Source organism: Neofelis nebulosa, chromosome 1 (assembly GCF_028018385.1).
Source record: "Neofelis nebulosa isolate mNeoNeb1 chromosome 1, mNeoNeb1.pri, whole genome shotgun sequence".
NCBI lineage: Eukaryota > Metazoa > Chordata > Mammalia > Carnivora > Felidae > Neofelis > Neofelis nebulosa.
In genome coordinates, this window is record NC_080782.1 from 69,139,473 (window position 1) to 69,160,081 (window position 20,609).

Sequence of the window (20,609 nt, forward strand, 5' to 3'; positions counted from 1 at the left end):
AGTGCTCTGAAAGTCAATTTCAATAGAGAAAGAATCTTGTGATAATCACTGGATCCAACAGCATTCAACTAAATGGTATGCTCTACTACCTTAGGCATTAACTGCTCCTCCTGAAACCCTCCAAGTAGAAGAAGCTATCTCTACTAAAGAAAATGCTTCTGGAATGTGTCTTTAGGAACCAGTATTAAGTGTACTACAGCATTACCTTAATAACATCAAGATTAAGAAGGTTTTTCCACCGTGATTCAGGGAGGAGTGACAGAGTCACCAACTGCTCATTCAACTGTTCTGGGGAATCATACTCTATCATTTCATCACTTGGTTCTATGGTTTCTTCTGATAATTCCACATCTTAAAACAAAAAAATTTCAGGTGAAACATATTAATGCAGAATGAGATTTTTAAAAGCAACTTAATTTATTCCAAATCCATTTGTATTTCATAACATGCTTACTCAATATAGCCTTAAAAACTCTATTTACTTTTACTTCCTCATCTTGTCATATTATCTACAATTCCCATCACCAGAAACAAAACATTTCTCCACTGGTATACTATTAATATCTTATCAATACCACAAATTATATTTTTGCATTAATTCATGGCATCTTTAAAAATATTTCCTATCAGTTGGAAAATACTTTGATTCAATGCATTAAACTTTGCCTTCAGTAGTAACATCCCCCATGTTAGGTTTATGAGATTACATTTCAAAAATTATTTTACTATGTTGTGATTACCTTGGGTTTGACAAGTACCAGGAAGCATCACTACTGAAGGAACATAATCTGTGGGAAGTGGGCGTAGTGAAACAACTGAATACAGTGAAACATTGGACCTGAGAAATAAAAATATAAACAATATTTTAAGACTTTTAAGTTTTTCCAGAAAAACTTCAATTACTGGTCATTAATAATCTCTGCAATCTTGAATTCAGCTTGGTTCCAATCACTTATAAGTAGAAAAAAAATTTCAGATAGTATTAATTTGAAAATGCCTTGATTCAGGTCATAAATGTCATCGCTAGAGAGCTGTGCATAAACTTTATTTATTAATGGAATCTTTATTTTTTTACAGTTTTTATTTATTTGAGAGAGACACAGAGAGAGTGAGAGAGAGAGCAAATGTGGGGATGGGGTGGAGAGAGAGGAAGAGAAAGAGAATCCCAAACAGGCTCTGTGCTGATAGCACAGAGTGGTGCAGGGCTTGATCCCATAAACCATGAGATCACGATCTGAGCTGAAATCAAGAGTCAGACACTCAACTGACTGAGCCACCCCATGGAGTCTTTATTTTAATATAGTACGAAAAGTATTTAAGAGATCAGTAATGAATACTTGCATAAGATAACATAACCTCCAAACATTTAAATTGTTTTGACAAATGGCAACCTTCATTTAGGGAAATCATTTTTTTTTTTTAAGAAAGTCTTTTTTTTTTTAATTTGTTAACATTTATTTCTTTTGAGAGACAGAGCATGAGTGGGAGAGGGGCAGAGAGAGAGAAAGGGAGACACAGACTCCAAAGCAGGCTCCAGGCTCCTAGCTGTCAGCACAGAGCCCAACATAGGGCTTGAACTCACGGACTGTGAGATCACGACCTGAGCCGAAGCCGGACACTCAACCCATTGAGCCACCCAGGCACCTCCGTTTCGGGAAATCATAACTAAAGGAAAGATGGACTCAGTTAAGTCAGACAGCAAATATGCTGTAACAGTCATGGTCTTTCCCTTCTGTAGAACGGTCCTCTAAAGTGATCATGGTTCTGCTACTTGACCCTGCACCATAGCCTTGGATGACTAATCCAAGATACCTCCCCCAAAGGGCTAATCAGATTCTCTTCCCCATACATTATAAATCTGGAATGCAATATAATAATTGGGACTATCAGGGGCACCTGGGTAGCTCAGTTGGTTAAGTGTCTGACTTCAGCTCACAGTCCGTGGGTTCAGGCCTCGCATAGGGCTCTGTGCTGACAGCTTGGACCCTGAAGCCTGCTTTGGATTCTGTGTCTCCTTCTCTCTCTGCCCCACTGTCTCTCTCTCAAAAATAAATAATAAAAAATAATAATAATAATTGAGAGTATCAGATTCTGAGTTATATTAAGCGTGACACTATATACTCCTGCTGAGGTCCAATAGGTATTCTACTATTTTCTTGTCTTGATTATTCAAGCTTCTTAGATTCCAGGAGATATTCCAATCTGCATGTTAAGGTGGCCAGAGTCTATTTCTATTATATATTGAATTTATTTTCATATCCTAAAAATCCAGTTATAAAATTTTATAATTAGAAAAGGGATCAATTTTTTTCTCTTCCTTAATAGTAAGAGTTAAAGGAATTATACAACTAAATTCAGGAGCAGATAAAACTTTTCTAGACTCAGATGATGGACCTTTATTTTGAACTCTTACAAGTTCATCATAATGGAGTTGGAAGATCATCATAAATACCATTTCATGGTTATGAAGAGTTATGTAACTAGAATGAATCTTAGAAAGCATTCTGCCCATGCTTATGCCTTATTTTGCAGAAAAAGTAGGCTGAGTTGAGAAGTTGGCTAAAGTCATAAAGTGGTAGTAGGGCTGTGGCAGGAAGGCCAGACCAGGCCTTTTAAATTTTAAAATTCACTTATCCTTTCTGCAAATAAAAACCAAATATAACTAAAAATCAGTCCTGTGGTTTAGAATACACACTGAAGCAAAGCTATCTAAATTATCAAGTAGATGTTAAATATACTCATGGTGAATTAACTGTTTATGTGAAATTTCCATTTTATAAATTAAAACAAAAACAAAAACAAAAACAAAAACCTAAATGGCAATGTTAGCAACTATGATTTTCTGACCGTATCATCATCCTCTTCCCTACCCAGAACAGAAACGTATATAAGAACTTACCAAAGATAAATTCCAAGGTGGTCTACGTGGGAAGTAGCCAGAAAGTCTCCAGTAGGGGACATAGTAACATTGAGAGGAGCAGAGTCCAACAAAAAGCTGTCTATAAGGCTATAAAATGAATTATAATGTTAAAGTATTTTAACAAACACCAAAAAATGACATAACTCGCAAAATATATTTTTGCTAAAAGAACAAGGTATGAAAGATGAAGAAAATATTCATGTTTTATTTCTACAAATCAACACAAGAAAGCCATCACTAACAAAGAGCTTTGTCAAATACGTTAATATGTGAAAATAATCTCTCTTAATGAGAAAGACCTAGAACCCTAAATAGACCAATTAACTAGAGAAAGAGCTTCAACGACAGGGAAAATACTAGAGGAAATGCTCTCTTTTTCTGGAAAGCCACTTTGGTAGACTGACTTGGGGACAAATTCTGAAGACGTAACACATTTAAAATAAGTCTTATTACCAGTACTCTCCTGTATTTTTGATATTTCAGTGAAATGTTAAAAAGGCTTAAGCAATGAAAGGAAATAATGAAATGGCTGTGAATAAGATTAAGAAACAGTAACGGAATAACTTTTGTGCAAGTCTACCTATTTTTCTAATAGGTAACTATGCTATACATGAAACATGAAAATTCAGTCTACAGAGCATAACCACAAAGCCTTACAGAGCTTATGGAACCCAGTCTCACAACTTTAAAATGCTGGAGGAGTTGAAAAGTTGGGGAGGGAGAGGAAGCAATTACACACAGGCAGGAGACACAGAACAGGATCCTCAGAGAACAAAGTGACTGAGATGAGCCTTACAAATGAACAGGATTTCAATGGATGCCGTTGATAAAGTATTTCCTGGCTGAGGGAAATGGGGAGGTCAAAGTGAGGTCAAAATACAATTGGGTGTAAGTGAGAAGTAGTTTGATAAATTATCAAATGCATAAGCATAAGGCTGCGTACAGCACCTTGAATACCATACATCTGGGTTTGCTTTTTATCTTTTAATCAAAGGAAAAATCACTAAAGGCTTTTGAGCAGATATTGGTGTGATCTTCACTTTCATAACAAAATGTGCCATCAGAATGTAGAAGATATGTGAACAGGAAGTATATAGTGAGATTATGGTAGCAGTCACCTAACCAAGCAATAAAGAGCTGAACTAGAATGATGGTGGCAGGAAGTGACACAAGGGGATCTAAGGAGCAGAAAGGTCTAACCCATTGGCATCTTGCAGTAGAGGCTTCTTACACTGGCTGAGTGTGAACACTTTTTATACTTTAAGAGAAGCATACTGGTTTTATTCATGGCTGTTTTAAATACTACTTTATTCACTAAAGCCAATACATTATCCACGAGAAGGCAAAGCAAAATAACTGAAGTTTCAAATCAACATTAAATAAAACAAATTAAAAAATAATAGCAATTAACACTTTTTTAGCGCTCCATGTTAGAAAGTACTCTGAGCACTTAAGTCTACTCAATTTAATCCTCACAACCCTCTAAGACAGATCTGTCCTTACTATACAGATCAGAAAAATAAAGCCCAGTAAGATTTAAAAATGTGCTCAAGATAGAAAGCAACTGAGCCAAAGATTGTCACCCAAGGAGTCTGAACACTTAATCACTATCAACTCAGTAAAACCACTACTGAAACTAAAGATACAATAAACAGCTAGATAGCAATATACAGACCCAGAGGATGCCTACACTGGTGATGCATGGAACATACTCTAAGCAGCTCCAATGTAAATGAAGACTCTCCAGTGGCGACATTAAGTGACTTTTTCATGATAAAATCACTTTCTTAATTTGCTCAGAGTGATTGAAAATATAAAGTTTAGGGGCGCCTGGGTGGCTCAGTCGGTTGAGCGCCGACTTCGGCTCAGGTCACGATCTCGCGGTCCGTGAGTTCGAGCCCCGCATCGGGCCCCTGTGCTGACAGCTCAGAGCCCGGAGCCTGTTTCGGATTCTGTGTCTCCCTCTCTCTGACCCTCCCCCATTCATGCTCTGTCTCTCTCTGTCTCAAAAATAAATAAACGTTAAAAAAAAATTAAAAAAAAAAAAAAAGAAAATATAAAGTTTAAATAATGAATGCAAAATAGGAAAACAAAACTAAAATTAGGAGCAATGAAGACAAACACACAACAAAGTGTGCTCAGGACAATGACTGCTGTTTAATTCTTAGTTACAGGGGACAAGGATGAGTAATAACCTGTCTGATTTCTGTTTAAACCTACTTTGGAAGCTTACAAAAATGGCTGTTCTTCGATCAAGGGGACGTGGGAGAAAGGAAACATTTGCTAAACACTTATTATATACCAGAGACAAATTATTTATGGTAATTCACTTAATGCCAACAACCCAGACGGAAACATTATCTCAGCACATACAGATGAAGATTAAACCTAAACACAACAATTTCAGATCTTATTCTTCTTTCTTGATCAATACTTGCTCTTTAAAAGCTATATGAGGAGTGAAACTTCCTAACACATTTAGAATCTGTTAAAAAGAGAATCTAATGCTTGAGCAAATTTATGTTACTTGATACTATATTTTGTCGAATTCACTGTGCAACTTGACTTCCACAGCTGTTATGTGTGGGTGGATTGGCTCTCCATTATGTAAAAGCATCAAATTAAAGAAAGGTGGTTTCCACATACACAGTGTATTTTACACTGCCACCTTAGTTCATAAAGCATAAGTGTACAGGCTTAATCTCAGACCTAACTACCACACTGTCTTCTGCTAATCCCACAAAATGAAAAGCCCCAGGTAAATTATAATTTTTTTTGAGCAAACATTAATAAAACTTTAAGGGATCAGATTTTCAAGCACAGAGACTTGCATATACAGGTTAACAGTAAGTAATTTCTGATTATATTCTAAGCAAATGCAGACAGCATCTAACTGTTCAATCTCCAAAGGGACAGAATTACCTTACAAAAGGACCTTAAAGAATAGAAACAAAAGGGATGGTTTCTGCCTCAGTGAGAAATGCAAAACAATGTTGTATTCCAACTATTTTCATGTAATGCTCCACAGAGAGCAGGGGTCAGAGGGTGAGAAAGAACAAAATGTAAAATTCTATTAACTATTTACTTTTATATTTTCCTCACCCCAAAGGGGTTCAATCTGAATTTCTAATAGATGAAAAACAACCAGAAATAAGTAGTGGATGCCAGATAATTTCAGAGAAAAAAATTTCAACTCTACTTCTCTGAGAATCCTATAAACACAAGGAAATTTTCAGCACTTTAAAAACATTTTACAGAAAACAGTTCAGAACGTATGCAATTTGCTTTAGATAGGTACTGCAGATGGATACACATGTATGTTACCACGCCCAAAGGGTTGCCCATACTTTTACTCTTCAGACCGTAAGTCAATTCATTGTTTAAATATTTAACATGTTGTGGGGCGCCTGGGTGGCTCAGTCGGTTAAGCGGCCGACTTCGGCTCAGGTCACGATCTCGCGGTCTGTGAGTTCGAGCCCCGTGTCAGGCTCTGTGCTAACAGCTCAGAGCCTGGAGCCCATTTCAGATTCTGTGTCTCCCTCTCTCTGACCCTCCCCCGTTCATGCTCTGTCTCTCTCTGTCTCAAAAATAAATAAACGTTAAAAAAAAAAAAAAAAAAAAAATTTAACATGTTGTGTAAATGATGAAACTGCTTATTGAGCAAAGAACTAGGAATATCCAAAAGTTACCTAGGGTTGTAAAATGAAATACTGATCCTCACTTCCTTATTATCTCTACAAAATCAATTCATCCCCAGAGCATGACACATCTAAGCAAAGTTGATATCACAATTATTGGGAAATCTGTTTCTTTCTTCTGTGTTTATTACAGCAAAATGTCACTTACAAACTATGCAACCTTGGGTAAATGACTTCTCTCTGAGCCTCCATTTCCTCATTTGTAAAATGGGACTAATAACAGTAGCAGTACCTACAGCTATTAGGATATGAAGGAAGATGGAAATACAAGCACATATGAAAGTCAGCTTAGCTGCAATCAGGCAGCAGCAGCTGTTTGACATTGCTTTTCAAGCTTTCTCATTCACTGTGCCTCATAGCTGAACCAAGTAAGTATTTATGGTTTTCTTTATTAAAATATACTTTGGTCCAATCAGGGTAGAAATTATTAGATTTTCTTTTAACAATCCTTACATGACTGACTCATTTCTTGCCCATTTGTTTCTCCCAGCTTCCCTCTGTATTCATTTAATATGTTTCACGGTTCATCTAAAAATAAGGTATCAGAGTTGAAAACCGGTCAGATTTAAATCCATTCAACTTTTTACTGAAATAAGAAATTTAGCAAAAAGGGTAAACGTTGAGTCAAAGACTGGTAGCTTTGAATGCTGGTTTAAGAACCTAATTCTTACATTCCAAACATAAGTTTATCACTATTTATTGTTTGTTTGTTTGTTTGTTTATTTTTGAGAGAGAGAGAGAGAGAGAAAGAGACAGAGCGTCAGTGAGGGAGGGGCAGGTCAAGAAGAAGACAGAATGCGATGCAGTCTCCAGGCTCTGAACCGTGAGCACAGAGCCCAAAGCGGGGCTCGAACTCACAAGCTCCGAGATCATGACCTGAGCCAAAGTCAGAAGCTTAACCGACTGAGCTGCCCAGGCACCCCGTGTTTACCGCTTTTATTTTTTTAATTTATTTATTCTGAAAGCGAGAGAGAGAGAGTGGGGGAGGGGCAGAGAGAAAGGGAAAGAGAGGATCAAGAAGATCAAGAGGACAAGCAGGATCTGCATTGTCAGCGTGGAGCCTGATGTGGGGCTCGAACCCACAAACCATGAGACCATGACCTGAGCTGAAATCAAGAGCCAGTTGCTTAACCGACTGAGCCACCCAGGTGCCCCTTACCACTTTTAAAAAATATTTTGCCAGTTTAGTACTATTCAACATTAACCCATCTCTCCCATCTAATGTGAACTGAAACTAAAAAGGTGTATACCTTGTACAACTTTCCTACTGTAAGGCAATTTAATTATATTGTTAATTTTTAGAAGATTGTGAAAGTCTGAAGAGCACAACCAATATTTCTAATGTAGCCTTCAAAAAAGGAGTTTTTAAAAATTAAGGAAGTACAAACTTTAAGTGAACTTTTAAAAGCTACAAGACACAGCCAACTAATTAGATTTTGTTTCACTATATTTTGAGTGAAAGAGAGACACACCTATAGAGAAGGTTCCTAGTTATTAGAGCTGGACCCCTTAGACACTCTTGCTGTGCATGTTCCAAATCTGGTGCGTATGCTGGATGGACAGCTGTGCCTCATTCCTATACCAACCTTAAAGGGAAATGAGTCTATCAGGGTTTTTCCTTTCTAAAGGTCAAACTGCTTTCAGGTATAAACTTATCAATTCCTGAGAAAAGAGGAAGTACAATTGGACAGAGCTTAATTTAGGAATTTTTCAGAGGTTTAAAAAGTGCCAGCTTCCTTCCCATTTTTCCCCACCTTATAGTATGTTCCTGTTAAAATAGATACTTCATTGTTTCCATCACTACTTTCATACTCTAAGCAATTCTGTTAAGTGATAAGATTTTAAATTGTATCTATTCCTACATAATTTTTAACAACAAAGCTAGCTCCCTTGCTCTCACTCTGTAGGTCTCCAATGTTCAAATTATTTAACAGAAGTAGGTAAATTTTCAATTTAAATGCTGTTTTTGTAACAAGTTTCTATCTACGAAACGGATTTCTGCATCTGCATGCTGCTGGGTTTTACCCAAATTCTAAGAAACACATTATCTAAAACAAGAATTATGTCAGAGACAGAAAATACATAGTATATAAAAGTAAAGTTGAGTTTTCGACCTTTTAACTAAATACAATATCAACAACAACAAGACACTAAATAAGAATTTCCAGTCCTAAAGTCTGAACTCTATTTTCGAGTATCAAAAAGGTCAAATGAGCTTTCTTAAAGTTTATTCAACTCACTTTCTATGTCTCAATTTTGCAAGTACAGAAAACCTAAGAGAGATTGCATTTTCCTCACTATTATCTTTTATGGCACTACTCCCTCCCAAAAAACAGGTTTTTGATCTAACAGTAAGGCTAGAAAAATCCCCAAAATATATTCACATTCAAAAGGCACACAAACCATTAACTATAGGTAAAAGTTACACGTAAAGACGATGACTGAGAAATCTTCTGACAGAGGTTAGGGGTTTAAAAATAAACTCACCACCCAGATGGAAGGTCCCAAGTTCTAACAGTGCAATCCATTGAAGCACTTATTAACCAACGACCATCAGGACTGAAAGCCTTCAAATTAAAAGAAAAACAAGAATACACATATAATGCATGTGTGCATTTATGTATGTATATTTGTGCCTGTATATTTAACAGCTTAAAGAATGCAAGGAATGAAAACAAGATGCAGGCTTCATAAAAAAATAAGTCTGAGTAAAATTTAAACTGCTGCATTTTATAGAAAAAAAAATTCATTTCTTATATGCCACTGTTTGGATATAAATAAAAATTAGGCTTTTACATGTATCATAAAAAGTTTTAAAAATTAACAGTATCATCCAATTTTCAATTTTTACTACATAACCACCTACATTTATAGACAGTTAACAAATGACTACAATCATTTTCAGGATAAAACTGCTATTCTGAGAACATTCAATGAAATATTTTGTTAGCCTAATTTCAGTTATAAAGTTCTGTGAAAGAAACAAAACCTGTATTTCACTAAAGAATCTATATATTAGACTGGCTTTCTTAGAGTCCAAAATGATTTTGAAAACAAGAATGCAAATGCCCTGGGGCGCCTGGGTGGCTCAGTCGGTTGGGCATCGGTTGGGCGTCTGACTTCGGCTCAGGTCATGATCGCACAGATTATGTGTTTGAGCCCTGCATCAGACTCTGTGCTGAAAGCTCAGAACTTACAGCCTGCTTCAGATTCTGTGTCTCTGTCTCTCTCTGCTCCTCCCCTGCTCACACTGTGTCTCTCTCACAAATAAACAAACATTAAAAAAAAAAGAATGCAAACTCCCTTAAAATATTAAAGTTACTACACAAGAACTTCTATTTACTTGTCGCTTCAGTTAAAGATCCTTTTATAATGATGTTTTAATTCCAAAATGTAATTTAAGACCACGGTAATTAGAATTGCAAAATAAAAGTAAATAATAAACTACTTATGCCACCTTAAAGAAGCTATATCTTTTCTGTTGATATAAATGGATAAATAGCTCTCATTTTCCTGTAGCACATAAGTGTTGTGAGGCTTAGATCAGGCCATATGTGAAAGAAGACCCCCCCCTCCCAAAAAAAACTTTAATGTTTATAATGGTAGATTATTCATCCAGGAGTTTAAACACACCACAGGGATCATCACCATCCATATTAACAGATGATACTGGGATAAGTGGACTCCAATCTGTTCATTGGGTTGTAGTGATACAGCAGAAACTCAAACCTTAAAGTACAGTGAGTTCAATTTACAGAATCATGTACATTAAGGACAAGGAAAATGACTCTGATAGGTAATCTGTGTTATATGCTCACAGATTTAACTGAACAGGAATAATTTATTGCTGAGTAGGAGAAATTCCAGACATACAAGTTCAAAATAAGGCTTGAAAAGGAAAGAAAGAAAGAAAGGGCAAGCTGGCACCAACTGGTTTTAAAAATGCATCAAAAAATTTCATCAAAATCACTCCACTCCTGCCCTCATTTCTACAGATGATAACACAACAAATTATGTTGCCAATTTTCTATCTGCAGAACAACACAATTTCCTGGCTTTTTCCCCTATATATATTTTTTTTCAACATTTTTAATTTATTTTTGGGACAGAGAGAGACAGAGCATGAACGAGGGAGGGGCAGAGAGAGGGAGACACAGAATCGGAAACAGGCTCCAGGCTCCGAGCCATCAGCCCAGAGCCTGACGCGGGGCTCGAACTCACGGACCGCGAGATCGTGACCTGGCTGAAGTCGGACGCTTAACCGACTGCGCCACCCAGGCGCCCCTCCCCTATATTTTTAAGGGAATGGATAAACTGGTGATTTTTGGTACAAGAATGGATAAATAAATATAGATGTTGGAATTGCCACTCAATAGCCCAGATTTTAATTTTTTCCTGTTTTCAAGTGAATCAAGATGTCTATGAGTGATGAAAAATAATATATAAACTTAGTATAGCCTCAATATATATTTTTCAAACTAGAGTACTTTTTGTATCTTATAGTCCACTATAAAAACGTAATAGTAAGCCAAAACACATTTTTACTGATTAAACTCTTTTAGAGTTAAGAAATCTAAACTCTAGAAATAACACTAAACTAGAATAAACCAGATACCAGATATTCAAGGTCCCCTACTATTCATTTGTTATGCATGCAGAAAATAAGAAATGAATTCTCTCAACCTAGTTTAATACTAAATGCTTGTTTCTTTTTTTTTTCCAATATATGAAATTTATTGTCAAATTGGTTTCCATACATAAATGCTTATGTTTCAATAGATCATTTATTCTCCAAAGGATATTTTAGCCTTGTTTAGAGTTTAAGAGAAAAAGATGAACTCTGATATTTATACTTCAATCTGACGGCATTAACTTCTTTATATTCTAAATTTTCTTTCAAACTGTATTCTTTGAAAATTAATTTACAAATTATTTTGAATATCTCATATGAAAACTTTAATTCTATTAAAGGGCAATAGTTTTAATATATTTTAACCTAAACAGAAACAGAAATTAGTCAAGTTTTATTTAAACATCAAAAGTTCGTTTTACCAGGTCATTTATTTGGCCGTGGTGTCCAGAAAACTCTCTGACAATCTTCCTAGTTTCAATATCCAGAACACTAATGGAAAAGTCATCCAAGGCAAGTCCCAGAATGCCACTAGTAAGATAAACACACCAGTTTTAATAAACAAACCAACAAACCTTTCACATTAAAATCTCACAGTCATTTTAATTTTTTTTTAATAATCAAGCATACCTGTGGGGAAATTAAACAAAATTCTGTTCCTTTACATTAAATGTATAATTTTCCCACCTGATAAATTATGTACTTACATTATGACTTTTACCAAAACATCAAAAATAAAATCCATAATCGTTAAAGGAAAAACTTTACCTGTCTCTATGTAGCAGCATCGTATTTGGAGATGAATCAAGGCTCATAGAGTGTATTAAAATTTTGTTTTTAAAGTTCCAGAACTTGAGTAATCCTTCACTACCAGTTGTAATTGTCAACTGGTTTAAGCCATCCACTGCAACACCTCTAACAGATCCTTTATGAGCTTTAAAACATATGTTAAAAGGAAAAAGACATTAAGAAAATGGCACTGCCTCTCTAAACACTACACAAAGAGTGATTCCTTCATTTAAATATCTAAGTTCCCTCTATTTAGCTCTCTTAAAATCTTAAAATTAATCTGGATTTCAGAAGATTATTATATTGCTGTAATTAAAACAATCAATCTGGCTGATGCCAGAAAGCTTAAGATTTTCTGCTTAATGAAAGGGGAAGAAAACGCAAATTTTAATTTGTATAATATCTACTTTCATCTAATCTATCAATAACTTCATTCTATTTAAGTATTTCAACATGGTGTTTATAGTAGGTGTAATGGCAGTAACTGCTAGATAGGGTTGACGATAACCCATCTACAACCTTACCAAAATGCCTGGCACTCAAGAATTTAATAAATGCCAGAGACAGTTAGTTATTAGCCTTGTATATTATTATTTTTTTTAATAAAAAAAGGGAGAAAATTCATTACCTTGATCCTCGCCAAAACTTCCTCGATGTATACCAGACTGCATATTATATACATCTACAGTTCCTGATGACAGACCAATTATGGCAAAGTTTCCACAAGAAGTTATATCTACTGCCTTTGGAAAAAAAATTTTAACACAAATTATACAAAAAATAACTAATATTTTTACTGTACTTTATGGTTTCCAAATGTCTTTTCACCTACTAATTACCTCATTAAAAAAAAAAAAGAAGCATTCTAAATGAATTGCCTCATTAATTTTCGTAAACATAATGTCATTGTACTTGGGTGTATAAGAAATAACTGCTTGATTCTATGTCCATTCTCTAAGAAGTATACAGAAATTATTATCCAAGAAAATAAAACATAACCAAAGTTAACTCAATTGAAATTTACAAAGTCAGAAGAATTGTATTTCAGCTGGCTTTCAATTTTAATTTATTCACAATACTGCTAAAGTCAAAGTATTCCACCGCCTAATTTCTTTACCTTACCTTATGTAATTGCCTCTACAGCAGATATAAAACTGAAAACATATCATTAGGATGGTCATCATTATTATATTAAGCTTCAACTTTATTGTCTATAAAAAGAGGCTAACAACAGACAACATCATAGGATTGTTGCAAGGATAATATAAAATAATGCCTGTTAGGGGCACCTGAGTGGCTCAGTTAAGCATCTGACTCTTGATTTTGGCTCAGGTCATGATCTCATTATCGTGAGACTAAGCCCCATGTCAGGCTCCACACTGTGCATAGAGTCTGCTTAAGATTCTCTCTCTCTCCCCACCCCTATTCTGCCCCTCCTCCCCTCACGTGCGTGCATATGCACACATGCTTTCTCTCTCTCAAAAAAAAATAATGCATGTTAGGCACAGAGCCTAGAAGAAAGTAAGCACACAAAAAATGTTAGCTGTAATTATCGTTACCACTACTAGTACAACAGCTACTCAAAACTGTGCAGGTAAACTTAAGAAGCTTAAGATAAAATCTCTATGGTTTACAAAACAGTATAAAAGCTTAAAACTGGATTTTTGTACTATGGAGAATAGAGCATACATACTTTCAAAATGCCTTGTACAAAAGAGAATCAACTATGTAATTATACTTTCAATAAGTTAAAAACAGGTATTCACTAAAAAACAGAATAGATAAGTTCAGCAAGGTTACATGATAGATCAGTACACAAAAATTAATTATATTTCAACACACTAGCAATAAACAATCCAAAACAAAATTAAGAAAGAACTCCATTTATAATAGCATTAAAAACAATAAGATACCAGAAAACCAAAGAAGTATGAGACTTGTACAGAGACAACCACAAAATACTGCTGACAGAAATTAAGGATCTAAATAAATGGAAAGACATCCCATGTTCATGGATCAGAAGTAATATTAATATGGTAACACTCCTCAAACTGATTTACGGTATCAACAAAACCCCTACCAAAATCCTAGCTGCTTTCTTTGCAGAAATTGACAAGCAGATCCTAAAATTCACATGGAAATGCAAGAGATTAGAACAGCCAAAACAATCTTGAAAAAAGAACTTGGAGGATTCAATTTTTCTGATTTTAAAACTTAACGCAAAGGTACCATAGTCAAGACAGTGTGGTTCTGGCATAAAGACAGACATATAAAACAATGGAATAGAATTGAGAATCTGGAAATAATGCCTCATATTCATGTCAAATTTATTTTTGGCAAGCACGCCAAGACTATTCAATGGGGGAAAGAACAGTCTTTTGAATAATGATGCTGAGACAACTAGATATTCATATGTAACAGAATGAACTTGGACCCCCACATACATCATACACATAAATTAACTCCGAAAGGATTATAGGCTTAAATCTAATAGCTCAAACTATTAAACTCCTTAGCACAAATCACAGGAGTAAATCTTCATGGCCCTGGGTTAGGCAACAATTTTCCAAAAACCATCAGCAAAAAAAAAAAAAAAAAGATAGGTTGGACTTAATCAAAATAAAAACTCTTACACTGAAAATGATTATCAACAAGAAAATGAAATGACAGCCCACAGAAAGGGGAAAAAACACTGCATATCTGATAAGGGATTTAGATCCAGAATACATAAACAGCTAATACAACTCAATATAAAAAGACAACCCCTTTAATGGGCACAGAATTGAAAAGACATTTCTCCAAAGAAGACATACAAACAATCAGTAAACACATGAAAAGAGGCTCGACACTGAGTCCGAAACACAAATCACAATGAGATACTACTATATACCAACCAGGATGGCAATAATCAAAAGAGCAATCACAAGTGTTCATTAAAATGTATAGACATCGAAACACTTATACATTGCTAGTGAGAGTATAAAAAGGGGCAGCCACTTTGGAAAACAGGTTGGCAGTTCCCCACAAATGTTAAACAGAGTTGCATTATGACCTAATGATTCCAGTCCTAGGTATAAACGCAGAGAAACAAAAACATATGTTCACATAAAAACTTATGTGTGGTAGGGTCCCCTCCCTAAGAATGTGAAAACAAAACAAAACAAAAAAACAAAAAACCTCAAGGCAACCTGGCTCTACCCGTACATGATAACAACATCCCTCATGACCTTGTAACATGAGACCACTTAATCAGACTGCATGTTTCTGTGTTACCATATATGGTAGACAAAGAAACAGAAAATGTACAAAACTATGCCACGTGAAGTTTGGGGCTCAGTTCTTTGGGTACAAACCCAACTGAGCTGTGCTGGCACAAATAAAGTTACTTCCTGGAAAGAAAAGCCTGGGAGTCATGACTCCTTTTGTGAAAATCCTGCTACAATGCGCTAATGTTAGCATTATTTATAAGAGTCAAGAAGTAGAAACAACATAAATAGCATCAACTAATCAATGGCTAAATAAAATGTGGTTTCTACATAAATGTAGTAGTGTCCACAATAAAACAAGTACGTTATAAATGCTATAACATGAATAAACTTTGAAAACATTATGCTAAGTGATGGAAAAGCCAATCAGAAAGACTATATCTTGTATGATTCCATTTACATTAAATGCCCAGAATAGGAAAATCTATAGAAATAAAAAGCAGATTGTGGTTAGCTAGGTTAGGGAGAAGGGAGAGGGGAAGTGAGAGAATGGGGTTTCTTTTTGAGTTGATAAGAATATTCTAAAATTAGACTGATTAGATTTTAGTGCTAATTTCCCAATCCTATGAATATACTAAAAAATCACTGGACTGTACACTTTAAAAGAGAATTTTATGGTTTATAAATTATATTAATAAAACTGTTTCTTACAAAGTAGAAGGACGGCACCTGGGTGACTCAGTCGATTAAATGTCCAACTTTTGATTTTGGCTCAGGTCATGATTTCACGGTCCTAAGATTGAGCCCTGTGTCAGGCCCTGTACTGGCCACAGAGCCCGCGTAAGATTCTCTGTCTCTCTCTCCTTTGCCCTTCCCCGCACAGATGTGTGCTTTCTCTCTCTCTCACTAAAACAACAACAAAATCCAAAAAAGAAGAACAACTCTGCAAACCAGAATATAACATTGCTTCTTTATATCTGAAAATCTGAATGCAACAGAAGTGGATTAACATGTTAACAAAAGCAAACAGAAACACAATTTCTAAAGAGGAGTAAACTCTTAAGTAAACACTGGAATTTAAAAGCTGTATTTAAGGGGCACCGGGGTGGCTCAGTTGGTTAAGCGTCCAACTCTTGGTTTCGGCTCAGGTCATGATCTCACAGTTTGTGAGTCTGAGCCTGGCATTGGTCTCTGTGCCAAGAGTGTGGAGCCTGCTTAGGATTCTCTCTCCTTCTCTCTCTCTGCCTCTCTCTCAAAAATAAAGTAAAAAATATATACATAAAAAATGAAAGGTGTATTTAAGAAAGGCTTAGAACTCAATTAGAATTTCTCTATAAGGCACTTCTCAAGAGACAAATGTAAGAAAATAAAGGCTTTAAGTAACTTCTATACCTATAAGTCATTAAAGAGTTAGCTAAATCTTACTCCTATATCAGAAGAAATCAAGTAAGAAAAAAAACCCTTAAGATTCACATTCATTAAATATAGTTCTGTATACTCAGCATAATTAAGGTAAGAAAGTTCATTGATAAATGCTGAATTCATCTTCAGAGGGTATTCTGAGTAATCCTACTTAATTAGAAAACTAAAGCAACTAATATACATCTAATTAAGCAAAACTTAACTTAAACCTAAAATAATTCTCTACAGTTGGAAAACCTAACACTATTAGAAAATAATTTAAAAATGTTAAACTGTTGTTTCAACCCACATGATCATTAATAAACTTGAGTATAACAAGATTGCTGCAGGACAATTTTACAGGAGAAAATGCTCTTATCAACAAGCTCAAGCTCACTTACTGTTGCGGTTATGTCATCTGTCTTCAGCTCTTTTGGCTTGAGAAAGTAAGCGCCTATGGTAGATCTCTGATAGTTCCAAGTTGAACAAGACAGTTTACCTTGATGGCAAGCAATGATACTATCCCAGTCACTTTCACGAGCCTCCTCTAAAATATAATGAAAATCATAAATCAAATTATTTTTCATTCCCTCATTCATTTACCTATTACTTATTAAGAATATAATATTCTATGTTATCATTAGGCACTAGGGACTGATGGTGTACAGGTAATTTCGGATAGCAATGAGCTTCTAATCTAACAAGAAATTCTGGGGGCACCTGGGTGGCTCACTGGTTGAGCTTCATTTCAGCTCAGGTCACGATCTCACGGTTCATGAGTTCAAGCCCTGTGTGGGGCTCTGCACTGAGAGTGAGAAGTCTGCTTGGGATTCTCTCTCCCTCTCTCCATCTCTGTTCCTCCCCTGCTCACACACTCTTTATCTCTCAAAAATAAATAATAAACTTAAAAAAAAATTTTTAAAAAAGCAATTCTGATTAGAAGAAATTATAATAAATAATGATAGTGTCTTATAAAAGCACTCAGCAAGAGTTTACAAAGAGACTTGAGGACAGTAATAAATGGCTCCCTGAAAGAAGCAATAAAACAAACATCAATTAATTGGGGGCGGGGACACAAATAGGTTCAAGAGTAACTTGAACAAAAAGAAGTAAGTGATGCATTTCCTGAGAAGGATGGGAAGCAGACAAGGCAACTGGGGCCATATCACAAAGTCGTGAAAGCTGTGTTCATAAAAGGAGATTACATCCTACCGGCAGTAAGGGGCCTCTGAAAGATTTTTAAGCAGGTGAGTAACATGATTCAGATGTCTGAGATCACTCAGGTTCTAAGATAAAAAATGGAAAGCAGGGTGGTCAAAATAAAAGTTAAAAAAAAAAAAAAAAGGAAAGAAACCATCATCAGGTTGATATAAGAACCTCGAAATGGAAATGGTGCCTTATTTCTATGGTAGTTTAAACTCAACAATTCAATTCTTTGAATGAAACACCACTCTAATAATGTAGCATATAAGGACCTCAGTGTATTCTGATTTTGATTACAATAGAACTTTATGTTCTCTGTTCTTACCTTTTCATATTAGTGACTTTCATTACACCAGACATATAATAGAATAAAAAGGGCTACAAAATGAGATACCAAATACTGTTTATTAATAGGTCTTACAGAGAAGACCAAAACCTGAAATTAAAAGATAACTGCAAATTATAAATAATTCTTTTTCAGTCTTCACATTAGATTAGTAGGCACTTGGGGTACTTCCAAATGCTTATTAATGCCTACAAAAACATTGTTTAAAATGAAGAAAACTTAAAAATAGTAGGAAAAATAGAAAAACAGAACTTCTTGGAATACAGTGTTAAGTTACCTACCAGCTGCAAATTTTGTGATGGGTGGAAGCCTTACTGACAAGGCATTCTGAAGACCTTTACGTTTGACTCTCTTCTTATTTATTAATCCTGGAGTTGAGGGAGAGAAGAACATAGCTATGGATCCTTCTTAATGAAAAATGAACATAAAAGAGAAGCAATTCTTTGTCATATAACTACACAGCTCAAGATACTCTTATTTAAGTTAGGAACCAAATAAAAATGATGTTATAACCACTATTACTTAAATCATTTTTGAAATTTAGTCTATTAGATAAGGAAATAAACTATGAGATATAAATAATTGAAAAAAAGGTTAAAAAATCATTTTTTATAAATGATACGATGGTAATATAGTCATGTCAATCAAGAGAAACAACCAAATAATAATTAGAATAATCATTTTATTGGACAAAATACAGAACCAATAAAAAAAAGTGAGTTCTACAATGCAGTAATATTTAAGATCACTATAATTATTAGTTGGTAATTATAACATATTACATATTCTTATATATTAATTACTAAATACTAAATATTGCAGATAGAAATATGATGAACAAAGATTACATCTATAACACTAGCAAAAAAAAATATTAGCATATTATAAAAAAATAACTAAGATACCACTGAATAATCTCAAATATGGAAGACCAACAGGAGGAAAACTAAAAAACAAACAAACAAACAAACAAAAACTTCATTAAAGCACTAAGGAAAATAAAAAGTAACCTGAATGAGGATATATCATATCCCTAGATGTGAAGATTCTTAAAGATATCAAATCTCTCCAATTTAATTTCTAGAAGTATTACTTTGCTGATTAAAGAATGATCCTTAAAAAAGATCTTGTAACTCATCTGGAAGTATATACAAACATGAATAGCCAGGACAGTAGCTAAAAAGAGGAGTAATTATGAATAAAACTGAAAAAACATTTTTTTTCTTTATAAAATCTTTCAAATGCTGGAAACTATGGGAAAAGATACAGAATAAAGTAAGTTCTTTCTGTAAAAAGATGGGACACTGCTTACTTTGATGCCTTCTCTAATGTCCCTTCCATGTTTAAAATCCTGCACTCTACACATGGCTCAAGATAAGTCATTGATGTCTTTTGGGTGGCAGCAGTATGTTTTTACCACCCAAGCTGTCTAATTCTTTTCAATAACCTTATAGCAGCACCTCAACCACTTCTACAGCAACACTGATGTTAAAAATCTATTACTCTTCCATACAGGGGTTTTTTAATTTTATCCAAGAAAAAAGGAAATTTATCAATGAAACCTCATCTGGTTGTCTCACAGTATCTTGAAACGTTTCTTTTGTGACCAGTAGCTTTTTTTTTCCGTCTTGCAAATGACCTACCATGTCCCAAACTCTTGTTAAATTTTTCATGTATTGTGGAAAATGATTGAAGAGTTCCATCTTGACCTGTTGATATACATTGAAAATACCTATCAAACTTCATCAAAACAATGGATCATTTGAATGACAGATCTTAATGATTCTTAAAACTTGAAGTTACAGTTTGGGATACTTTAAAAGGAGAGCTAAATTGCAACTACTTCATTATAATATTCACCTGTACAAAGAATGCCATTTAGTAAGAAGCAAGGATAATATGAGTTACTAATAATTTTCAGCAGATTATGAGACTTGGCAAGGGCCACAGTTTCAGAATCCAGCCACCTGTCTGTGAAGATCAGTAAATAAAATAACATTCTAAATGAAGATAGTATCTACAGTGCTTCCTGAAGTTTTCAAAAAGAATCTCCTCATTTACTCAGATTTCCAAATCACTCAAATTCAAATCTGAATCTGAAAATTCAATACCAAACCTAGTAATTATTAAATACCCTGCTCTCAATACCTTATGGAATAAACTAATAGGATGAAGCAGAAACTCACTTGCACTAAGAATTTGCTGTCCGTTTTGTCCATAATATCTGATTTTGGTAAGAGGAGCACTATGTCCCATTCTGAATCTCAAAAGCCGGCCTTCACCTGTAGGACCATCAAATATCCATATCTGCCAAGAAATAAAAAGGTAAGGTTCTTTCACAATGTGTTAAAAGATTTGTAAGCAGTCAGGTCATCTTCTACACCTATCAACTGGCACTGGGTAGTGCTGACTCTGG

The 20,609-nt window shown here is 34.9% G+C and overlaps 1 protein-coding gene across 1 annotated transcript in view; it reads right to left on the reverse strand.

Annotated features, from left to right (window-relative positions):
• Nucleotides 1–20,609, reverse strand: part of WDR36 (WD repeat domain 36) — a 41,086-nt gene that overhangs the window by 5,792 nt on the left and 14,685 nt on the right. The window contains exons 9-19 of the mRNA XM_058725193.1: nucleotides 20,380–20,500; nucleotides 19,837–19,902; nucleotides 18,475–18,561; nucleotides 17,046–17,191; nucleotides 12,666–12,780; nucleotides 12,017–12,182; nucleotides 11,671–11,779; nucleotides 9,106–9,185; nucleotides 2,900–3,007; nucleotides 741–838; nucleotides 206–351 (exon numbers count right to left, since the gene is read on the reverse strand). Of these exons, the coding sequence (XP_058581176.1) occupies nucleotides 206–351; nucleotides 741–838; nucleotides 2,900–3,007; nucleotides 9,106–9,185; nucleotides 11,671–11,779; nucleotides 12,017–12,182; nucleotides 12,666–12,780; nucleotides 17,046–17,191; nucleotides 18,475–18,561; nucleotides 19,837–19,902; nucleotides 20,380–20,500 (1,242 nt within the window). The remainder of the gene's footprint in view (nucleotides 1–205; nucleotides 352–740; nucleotides 839–2,899; nucleotides 3,008–9,105; nucleotides 9,186–11,670; nucleotides 11,780–12,016; nucleotides 12,183–12,665; nucleotides 12,781–17,045; nucleotides 17,192–18,474; nucleotides 18,562–19,836; nucleotides 19,903–20,379; nucleotides 20,501–20,609) is intronic.